General features: G+C 42.5%; 1 protein-coding gene across 1 annotated transcript in view; it reads left to right on the forward strand.

Annotated features, from left to right (window-relative positions):
* Positions 1-7,743, forward strand: part of LOC126176478 (uncharacterized) — a 270,764-nt gene extending 263,021 nt beyond the window's left edge. The window contains exon 5 of the mRNA XM_049923632.1: positions 7,590-7,743. Within this exon, the coding sequence (XP_049779589.1) occupies positions 7,590-7,743 (154 nt within the window). The remainder of the gene's footprint in view (positions 1-7,589) is intronic.
* Positions 7,744-11,755: the final 4,012 nt, after the last annotated feature.

Genomic DNA, 11,755 nt, shown 5'->3' on the forward strand with positions numbered 1-11,755 from the left:
GACTACATCAATAAAATTCGGCCATAAACCGGTAAAGGCATACATATCGGCTTATTTTGGCTTTTATTTGAGTAACACAACTTTCCAAATGGAAGTGAATCTCGCGATGCTTAAAGTGATTAAAGACTAGCACCAAATGATTTATAATTTATTATATTTTGAGTCAAATAATTGAGCTTGATTTTGGTTCTGAAGCTTTACTTCTCAAGAGGTTCAATTTTCCCTCTTCGAAGTACTGTGGTATTATGTATAAATATATAAAAATATTCCCAAGAACTGAATTTGCCAGCGCAAGGAGAGTGGAAGATAATGGAGGCAAAGTAAAGGTGACTTCTTCCGGTAAACTGGAGTTTCAGTTCAAATACCGATTTAACACTAGTTTTCATTTCTTTATACATATTTATTAGCATATGAGCATATTCGTTTGTAGCCCGTCAACGGCAGTTGCTAATCACAGTAAATAAAATTCACCTCTGCCACAATGCTGTTTCTTGATGGTTTCCACTTTCAGAAGAGTAATTTCCCACCGTCATAGATTTGAGTGAGGGCAAGTGTTGTTTTGTTACGCCAGTTTACGCTGGGTACTTTAGCCGACCTGCGAGCCATAATTTGTCACACAGCAGTAATTTTCCCCTGGAAAATGTCTCAAGGTGGAGAATTACAGTTCCAAAACTGATTACCTGTAAGAAAAGACGTTGTTTCAGAGAATAATTTCATTTATAGTCATTATTTATTATTAAGTTTATTGTTTAAACTTAATTGTTTTTGTTGTCGTCGAAACACGCTCCTGACGACTGGTGTGATGCAGTAAACATCATTTCAGCGTCTCAACTACAATATTAAATCTACATCCGTTTGAAAGCATCACATTGTGTCTGAACTGCTCATCGTACACCTTTCCCTTTCTTACAAGGATGCGCTTCAGATCAATACTTTGATTGTAAAAAATTTCTCTGTCTCAGAAAATTTTTTCTTGCTTTTATTAATCGGTATTTTATATCTTCTCTACTTGTTTCAAAAATTAGAGCTCGGCTACTGCTGTAAGTGTCTCGTTTCCTCATACAATTAACTGAGCAGCGCCTGTTTTAATTGAAGCACATCCCTTTGCCGTTATTTCACTTTTGGTAAGATCTACCTTACGTCTTTCCGAGACACTATCCATTCTGATCAACCGATCTTCCGGAGGCCAATTTCGCAAAACTTATATTTCTTTCGCCTGAACTAAAGTCCCTTTGCAATTCCTCCTTAATTTCCTTTATCTTTTGTTCACTGAGCAAATAGAATAACATCGGGCATAAGCTACAAATATGAATCACTCCCTTCTCAAATACTGACTCCTTTTCATGCCCTTTGACTGTAATAAATGTGGTGTCGTTTCTGTAGACTGTATAGGTAACCTTTCGCTCCGCAAATTTTATCTGTGCTTCCTTGAGAATTCCAAAGACTGTATTGCAGCCAATATTGTTATGAACTTTCTAGACTGTTATAATGCCAACGGCCTTAACGCAGTGGTAACACCGGTTTCCGTCAGATCACCGAAGTTAAGCGCTGCCGGGCTTGGCTGACACTTGGAGGGGTCACCGCCTTAGCCTGCCGAATGCTGTTGACAAGGGGATGCACTCAGCCCTTGTGAGACCAATTAAGGAGCTGCTTGACTGAGAAGTAGCGACAACTGTCACGAAAACTGACAACGGGCTGGAGAGCGGTGTGCTTACCACAAGTCCCTCCGTATCCGCATCCGGTGACCCCTAAGGACAGAGGATAACACGGCGGCTGGTCCGTACCGTTGGGCTTTTACGATCTGTTCGGACGGTGTTTGTTTGTTTTAGGACGTTATAATCGAAAGTTTGCCTTTCTTCAGTCTATCTTGAAAGACAAGTCATTAGGGACTTTACTGCCTCACGTCTAACTGTCCGGAACCCAAACTGGTTTTCCCCGAGGTGAGCTTCTAGCAGTTTTTCCATTCTTCTGTAGTTAACTTGTTCGTATTTTGCATGAATGGCACATTGTACCAGTGGTTCGGAAGTTTTCACACCTGCCAGTAAATGCCTTCTTACAAACTAGAGCTAATTAAAGTATATGTTACACTCTCCAGTCGCATTAATGTGATGACCTATAAAAAGCCTGAATTACCACCTTCTACAGCGATGACTGCTGCTAGACATGCAGGGGGAGAGTCTTTGAGGTTCTGGAAGGTACAGGCAGGAATATGGGACCATGCCGACTCCAGCGCCGTGGCCACTTGCGGTAGGTTTCTCGGCTGAGGTTCCATGGCGCGAACAGTCCGAACGAGGTGGTTCCACGTGTTATCGACTCGCTTTAAATTCGGAGTATCTAAAAGCCAGAGGTGTTCGGTAAACTCGTCCTGGTGCTCTTCGAACCACGCACGTACATTGCTAGCTGTGTAACACGTTGCATTGTCCTGCTGGCAGGTGCGACTGTACCGAGGAAAAATAAATTGCATGGAGGGCTGGTTACGATCCCAAGGACAGTTGCATACATTTGTTGATCCGCTGTGCCGTCCAGAGTGACGATATCACCCAGCGAACGCCACGAAAATATTCCCCAGACCATACCTCTACCACTTCCGCCTGGGACCGATGACCGTAGCAGTCTGGGCCCTTTAATCCCACAAACCAATCTTCCGCCTGGCCGACTGTTCCTGGGTGTTTGTTCAAATGGTTCAAATGGCTCTGGGCACTATGGGACTTAACAGCTATGGTCATCAGTCCCCTAGAACTTAGAACTACTTAAACCTAACTAACCTAAGGACAGCACACAACACCCAGCCATCACTGGGTGTTTGTTTTCATACTTTTCACGCCGATGTTGGATAACACGTGATTCATCTGGAAAGACCACGTGTCGCCGTTCAGTGGACGTCTAACCGCGGTATGGGCGTGGAAATTCCAAACTTCGTCTCCGATGAGCAGCAGGAAGCAGCCGGTGCATGAATCCGGCGCCTGCTACGGAGGCCCATACACAGCAACGTTCGCTGAACGGTCTTTGAGGAGACACTGTTTGTAGCTTTTTGTTTCATCTGGAGGGGCAATTGCTCAACAGTTGCACCTCTGTTCGACCTTACATCTCCAAAGCCCCTGTCACCTATGGCACGTGGTGCACCACAGTTGCCACGGCGCCGGTTTTGGATAGCACCATTTTACCATGCACTGTATGCTTTAACCCCAGCGGCACACATTAAAAACTTAGTGCCCTTGGCCCAATATCAGATAAGACCTTTCTGGACCGTCAGACAAATCGCTCAGTTACTGCTTTGCATCAACGGCTGCACCGTTTACCGTGCTCCCCGGGCACGTTTTATATATTTCCATTATTAATTTTGTCACCTGCCGCCTGTGAGTGATTATTACACGTTGATGTCGAACCCAAGCGCTGGTCTTAAACACCCCCCTCTTCCTCTCCAGGTGCTAGACTAATTAAAAAATTACCGCATTGCTAAGCACTCCGTCTTCAGGCCACAAGCGACCCATCGGGCCCATCCGACCGCCGTGTCATCCTCAGATAAGGAGGGAAGTGTGGTCAGCACACCGCTCTCCCGGTCGTTACGGTGGTTTTCTTCGACCGGAGCCACTACTGTTGGGTGGTCGAGTAGCTCCTCAATTGCCATCACGAGGCTGAGTGCACCCCGAAAAATGGTAACAGCGCATGGCGGCCCGGATGGTCACCCACCCAAGTGCCGGCCACACCCGACAGCACTTAACTTCGGTAATCTGACGGGAACCGGCGTATCCACTGCGGCAAGGCCGTTGGCAGTGTATTGCTATGGGTTTTATTTTAATTTGGGATATGGCATTGAATCCGAAGTGAAAGTATTACCTGGAAGAATTCAGGTGCTATCGTAACTTGGTGGTTATTGTGCGATTTACTTCGAGCAGTAACGATCAGGAGAAATAAAAAATGTACAAAATAATACGGAAACTAGCTAGTGAAATTCTGATCCGAAATGCTGAATTAATTTTGACTCCATGTAGAAATTACTGTAAATAAACGGTCGCCAGCTCACTTAGTGTGAGCGAAATTATTTAAAACTCTTGAATTTACAATTAAATTACGTTACTACTGTAGCATGTTGACAGGCGTGGACAGTCGCAAGGCCACTGTCTCGCGCTCATCATCAAAACACGATGATCCCCCAGAAAAATTTCAGTCATGGACAAAAGCAAAATTGGAAATACTGCATGACAATATTTATTAGTTCTTTACACTACCAGTTACGTAACAACTTAAGTGTGGTTCTCACTGTAATCCTAATTGCTATTAAACTGTTTTGCAAAACGTAAACTTTTCGAGAAGAGTAACTTTAGTATTTAAATTGAATGTTCTGCAATAATAACTGGTTTTTAAAATGTTCACTACTTTGATTTATTGTTACGTATATTGCTTCTCATACAAAATTGTCTGAATATGAAGTATTGTTAAATATATTGCTTTGTCAAATTGCTTGTCAATAATCAGCACTTAATTAGCAAGTCCAGAAAAAGCTAACTTTTTGTTCACTTTCATTTAAACTATTAATCAATTCAATAAACTTCACTCGTCTTACCAGTTTACTAATATTTTCAGTTCACTAATGACACACTCTGTTGGTTATGGATACGGAGAGAATGTTATCAGGTAGTTGTTACTGAGGATTACGCACCTTAACACACGTAAGTGGCTAATGAATTTGTTATTGGACGATTCGCAGCTACCACTGTCAAGCCTTTTAAAATTCTAAATGGTAAACTGGTGATGTCTTACTTCATAGCGGTGCAGTCAGTGCAGCTGGTCCATTATACCATGACAATGTACGGCCACAGGCTCTTCACCACAACTAACTTTGGGCCCCTAGCGCTCTTCTTAAACACTGGTTAACCTAGATGCTTTGCTTTATGCTGTGCCCTATTAATTCTCCACATTACGCCTGGCCATACAGTACGTGGGTCCTGCAGCGAACCAAGTTCTGCGTCTTCTCGCAGCAGAATTCCTCCTTTGCATCCGACCCGCTCGCTCGCTACTAACTGTCTCTCGTTACCACTGGCAGACACTTCCCGACTTCACTGAGCCACTACGACAACGACAGTACGACAATAACAGTAACATCTTTGGTTTATATAATGATATTCCCTGAATTGGGCTGTGCCTCTACTACAGTTCTTTATATCGTCTTTCATTGGTTGTTTTGCACACAAGGAATTATTAAAACATATGTACATCAAAATATTATACACAAAATATTAATACACTTCATTTGAATGTACGTAGTTAATAAAGCAGGAAAAAATTTTGTGTGGGCACTGTGTTGCTGGATTGCAGTCTGACTAATTTGAATGCATCGCTACTAGGTAGAGGACAATAGCTGCAAAGTACGTATATCACACAATCTATTTACGCACACGACAGATGCAGTAATTGCTGTCCATCTCCGTGTTGTAGTATCCCTCTTCAATGTTGCATATTCAACGACTTGTCCTAAGACCGAATGCTGGTCATTATTTTGAAGTGAGTGCATCGAAGGTTAGAACACTGTACTAAGATATAAAGCGTTTGTTTGGCTTCGTTGTCTTCCTTAGAAGCATATTGTCCTCAGTCTGGTCTAGCTCGTACACACTTTGTTTAGTTATATTCGACTGCAGCGTACCATGCGTTTGGAAAGCATTGTTTTTTGTGCTACATTATATCGTATTTTAAATATCACCCATCGCCTTCTGCATGGAATATGTTTTCAAAAGTGTTCAAGTCCGCAGCTCGTGGTCCTGCGGTAGCGTTCTCGCTTCCCACGCCCGGGTTCCCGGGTTCGATTCCCGGCGGGGTCAGGGATTTTCTCTGCCTCGTGATGACTGGGTGTTGTGTGATGTCCTTAGGTTAGTTAGGTTTAAGTAGTTCTAAGTTCTAGGGGACTGATGACCATAGATGTTAAGTCCCATAGTGCTCAGAGCCATTTGAACCCAAAGTGTTCAAATGCGTGTAAATTTCTAAGGGATCAAAGTGCTGAGGTCGTCGGTCCATAGTCATACACACTACTTAAACTAACTTAGGCTAAGAAGAACACAAACAGCCATGCCCGAGGGAGGACTCGAACCTCCGTCGGGAGGGCAATGCAGTCAGTGACATGGCGCCTTTAACCGCACGGCCACTCCACGCGGCAATATGTTTTGAAACGTAGGACGTAATGAACATCATTAACCTCCGTTTTCTAAATAAGAAAAACGCCTTTTCTTGGTGTAGTGTATTTTATTTGTTCCAGACGCGTTTCCCCTTTTACTTTAAGGCATTTTCAGCGTAATCTAGCATGACACAATTTTGTTTTCACACTTTGATAAAGGTCGGATTGTAGCCTATCGCGATTGCGGTTTATCGTATCGCGACATTGCTGCTCGCGTTGGTCGAGATCCAATGACTGTTAGCAGAGTATGGAATCGGGTAGGTTCAGGAGGGTAATACGGAACGCCGTGCTGAATCCCAACGGTCTCGTATCACTAGCAGTCGAGATGACAGGCATCTTATTCGCATGGCTGTAAAGGATCGAGCACCCACGTCTCGATCCCTGAGTCAACAGATGGGGACGTCTGCAAGACAACAACCATCTGCACGAATAGTTAGACGACGTTTGCAGTAGCATGGACTATCAGATCGGAGACGATGGCTGCAGTTACCCTTGACGCTGCATCACAGACAGAGGTGCCTGCGATGGTGTACTCAACGACGAACCTGTGTGCACGAATGGCAAAACGTCATTTTTTCCGATGAATCAAGGTTCTGTTTACAGCATCATGATGGTCGCATCCGTGGTTGGCGACATCGTGGTGAACGCACATTGGAAGCGTATATTCGTCGTCGCCATACTGCCGTATCACCCGGCGTGATGGCATGGGGTGCCATTGGTTACACGTCTCAGTCACCTCTTGTTCGCACTGACGGCACTTTGAACAGTGGACGTTACGTTTCAGAAATGTTACGACCCGTGCCTCTACCCTTCATTCGATCCCTACATTTCAGCAGGATAACGCACGACCGCATTTTGCAGTTCAAGTACGGACCTTTTGGATACAGAAAATGTTCGACCGCTGCCCTGGCCAGCGCATTCTCCAGATCTCTCACCAGTTGAAAACGTCTGGTCAATTGTAGCCGAGCAACTGGCGCGTCACTATTACGCCAGTCACTGCTCTTGATGAACTGTGGTATCGTGTTGAAGCTGCGTGGGCAGCTGTAGCTGTACACGCCATCCAAGCTCTGTTTGACTCAATGCCCAGGCGTATCAAGGCCGTTATTACGGCCAGAGGTGGTTGTTCTGGGTACTGATTTCTCAGGATCTTTGCAGCAAAATTGCGTGAAAATGTATCACGTGTCAGTTGTAGTATAATATATTTGTCCAATGAATACCCGTTTATCATCTGCATTTCTTCTCGGTGTAGCAATTTCAATGACCAGTAGTGTAACTCATATGGACATAGTTGTTGTATGAACGTTTGCTTTTGTAAACGAGGTATCGATACTCGCTGGTACAGTAGGATTCTGAATGTGTCATACGAATCATTAAGTTACAGTGTGAAGTGGTTGAAGTGACAGTGCGGTCTTGTGTGTTCCAGGCTGCGCAAGTCCTTGGAGACGAACAAAGTCTGGACGGCGGAGAGGCTGCGCAAGGAGGTGGAACGGCGCAAGAAGCGGCGCAAGAAGTACCGGTGCACGTGGCTCAAGGTGCCGTACCCCGTGCCGGAGGACTGCGAGTGCGCCTGCTCATGAGGCCGACTCAACGCTCCACGCGGCGCAATAGCTTTTTTCTGTGATATCGGCAGCACTGGTCCAGACCACGTGCTCTAGCGACGCTGTCTCGCCGAGGCGGCCACAGGACAATCAGGGCACGGCTTCGTGGGGAACGCACGCGCGTGTGACAGTGCCACGGTGACTTCTAGTGCCCTTACTTACGGTGTACTCAAAATCAGTTAACAGTGGAGTTAAACTCTGCATAAGGTCCGGCAGTGTGTGTTGGTCGGCAAGTGGGTGCGATCAGTAACTGGCTTGCGTGCAAGTTGCACAAGGGAGTGGTCTGCAGCTGTGTGAAGTAGGTAGGCAAAAATGATCTCACTTCGAAACTGTACATCTGGTTTCGAACACTGAGTTTCGTATAAGCTAAATGCTTTTAAAAGTCGGATTCTAAACATGTCTCGAAATACGTCGTGAATTAATTAATATTAAAAAAAGTCGGCTAAGAGCGCCACGGCCCTTATGCTTCACTAGCATTAATTCTGAATGATGTTTTCGTAAAAAACTGACTACATGAGCATTAACAATGGTATATAATTATTGCCGAGAAGAGCAGAAAACTTATAGACCACGTCTGCCTCCACAACACAGCACCCTGTGTCTTTATCAGTACGACTGATGGTGGTTCTCAATGTTCCTATAATTTCTTCTAGGTTTATGTAAAACTGTATATTATATAACCATGACAAACTGCTAATAGGACAATGCACGTCGATGTTTCCGGAGCATGAATATCAGCAAGAAGTAGGTTTTAAAGAAAATTATAATTTATCTTGGGCAACACATGTGAATATAGATGATAATGAACTGTGTTGAACATAGAAACCTGAATGGAAGATTGAATAAGCTCGTCGCCTATGTGCTTTGCAGTTTTATGCTGAATACTATGACTCATTTCCTTAAAAATACGCTAGCTGTCTCCAAGTCAGTAGAACCATAACAGAGATTCCTGCTGCGTATATATATATATATATATATATATATATATATATATATATATATATATATATATATATATATTGTTTCTAATGCGTTATATTTTATTACGTTTTTCCTTACATTATTAACATTTGTTTTAAGGGAAACAGAATGAACAAACTCATTGCCTCACTTTTACAAAGATCTGTATAGACAGGCAAATCAAATTCCCCAGCTAAGAAACTGCATTGCAGCTTGTTCTTTGACAGCTTATAGTTCATATCTCATTGCTTCAGTCCAGTGAACAGGAAGAAGAAAATCGTATCAATTACTATTTGAGGGGGGGGGGGGGGGAGGAGGGATTAATTTTAAACTAAACAGGGGGGGGGGGAGGAGGGATTAATTTTAAACAAAACAGATTCAGAGTAAAATTTTAAAATGCGCTATCGCTTTTGGTAGAAGCTTTTACAAATAGTTTTATATTTTTGGCCAGAGCCTACAAATCATTCGTATATCGTCAACAGATTTTATATATATATATATATATATATATATATATATATATATATCATCGAGTGAAAATGTAGATCATGGTCGTTCGAGCCACTGAGCTACGAATCTTGCAACTCGTACCACTCGAGATTGTTTCATGCTTATCAGGTTCAACAATCAACTGTTGCAGCTGACACCATGACCAAATAAAGAACCAGTACTTGGGACTTTCGTCTCGTCAACAAAGGATACCGACAAAAAAAAAGAGTTGTTCGTCAATAACGAGACTTGCGCTTTCATGTACATGAGCGTAAGTTCTCCAATCATGTGGTTTTTGTGTTTTCAATCTGTGGGTAGAATGATACAGGTTCGACATGAGTTCCATCATTGTAATTTATACCTATTAAAAAGGCACGAGCTCATTCTTCAGTTCATTCAACCAAAGTTATGTGAGAAGGTATTCCTCTAAATGTTAAATGAAAATAGCGTAGCCGAGAATAAACCATTTTATTGTCATCGTGCATTCTATATTTTATCATCAATCTAGGTTTAATGATATGTGAAAAATGCTAATGTGTATAAATTTTGATCAATAAATATTAAATATATATGTCTACTTTTATGACTTCCTGTAGACAGCATTATTAACCAGAAGGTAAGCTGGAGGACATCCTGTGAAACGACGGAGGACATATATTCCGAGAAACGGTATTGATAATGTTATCAGAGTAACAGATTTAAATTGGACATACAGGTCAGACGCAGACAAGGAAAATGACGTTACCAACGACTGACATTAAGATATTGTGAAAAGCGAAAGAATAGGTAAATAAGTTGAAAATTACATTCCTCGCGTTGTAAAGAAGACGTATATCAGGGTAGAGCTAGCTGATTTAGTGCCTGTGGAAATTACATGCAAAGTATGCAAAATGTTCCTACACCGAGCGGACAGCACAATTATCATGAATAGCGACTCAATTAACAGACGTGGAAATGGATGAAGTAAGACTCGACAGCTTGTGCACCAATTACCTCTACTATAAAAACACCTACGTTTCGCACTTCTTACCAACTCTCTCATACCTTTAAAAATAGCGTTTGACTAGTGCACACAACAGAAACTCGTCACAATGAGCCAAACATCGCAGAAATTTATTATCTATGTGTCGCCTAACCATAGGGAAGTTGCAGGACATTTGGGGTCTCAAAATGTAAGTCAGATGTAAGTCGGATGGATAATCTAAACAAATTAGCAATTGTCGAGGACTAATACAGAGCAAATCTCTGAAAATTATAGGAAACTAAAATAAAATGACTCCAAACTCCGTGAGACTTGCATATAGTTGGATTGCTAGGGAAACATAAATGAATAAGACTTCCACATCTGGGCCTGTTTTTGAGATACCGCGAAAAGCCTTCTGCTGAATCTACGGGACTGTCAAACCCTCCAGACCCACCCCCTTTGGGTGAGAAATCGAATAATTTCCAGTCCCAACAAAATGTACCAAACTCAGGCGACTAATTAACACTTACTCCTACCAGAGCTGAAACAAAATGGCAAAGCGATGTGTGACAGACACGCTATTATATCTACATCAACATCTACATCTATCAGTTATTCTTGAGAAAATTTAGGGTTAGATAAACAGGCCATAGAAACTGCATATTGCAGAAAATTTGGTTAGACAATCTTTCCCAGGAACACTGCTAGCCACTGTTTCCGTACTGAAAGTGTTTGCATGAGCTTCTCTTCCAAGTCTAGCTTCACATCTGCTAAAACCCCCGAACATGTATAAAAGACCTACTTCCATCATCTGACGTTCTTCGTTGTCACGACAGCGTAAAAACATATAAAAGTATAACATCTTTCCATAATGTCCCTGGGTACGTGATCATAACTCATGTGGAAATGTGCATACGGTCTGTGCCCACCCCCACAACTCCACCCACGCCAATCATAGATGAAGTACTGCTGATACCAGCGGCAAAGAATCGCTTGTGCCCATAAATGAATATGCCCTGAATGTGCAGTGGTGGTATATGTAGATAACTTGACATTTACTCGTGAAGTAAATAACATGGTTTGAATCTTGCTATTGGCTGACGAATTTCTTTGTTTTATCCTTCAAGGTATACGGGCTTGTCAGCAATACCCACCTATTTATTCTGGTAGTTTAACATTACTTAGTCACATCTTTTCTTGTCACTCAAGGCCCTTTGTATTAGTTTTTATAACCCACCCGCACATTTTTTTTATTGTTATTGCGAACTTCTGCACAGGTTCACCGTGTTTCCCTACCTCTGATTTGGCCATTTTTAAATCGTGAAGTCATTTTTCTACCATACCCCACCTTGTCATGGGTTTTTGAATTATGAGCATCTATCACAAATGACAAAAAAGTCCTCCGAACATTATGGTGGTTATTCACACAGTAGCTTAGCATCTCACTTATCTTACACCAGGCATTATGTTGTTCTGTTAACCAGTGGATGTAATGAGCTAGTTCTCAGCTTGTGAATACATAGGAAATGAAGTAACTGCTTCAGCATTTCTGACATAAAACTTGTGCCTTAGTCAGTG

The sequence above is a fragment of the Schistocerca cancellata genome, chromosome 3 (genome assembly GCF_023864275.1).
Source record: "Schistocerca cancellata isolate TAMUIC-IGC-003103 chromosome 3, iqSchCanc2.1, whole genome shotgun sequence".
NCBI classification, from domain to species: domain Eukaryota; kingdom Metazoa; phylum Arthropoda; class Insecta; order Orthoptera; family Acrididae; genus Schistocerca; species Schistocerca cancellata.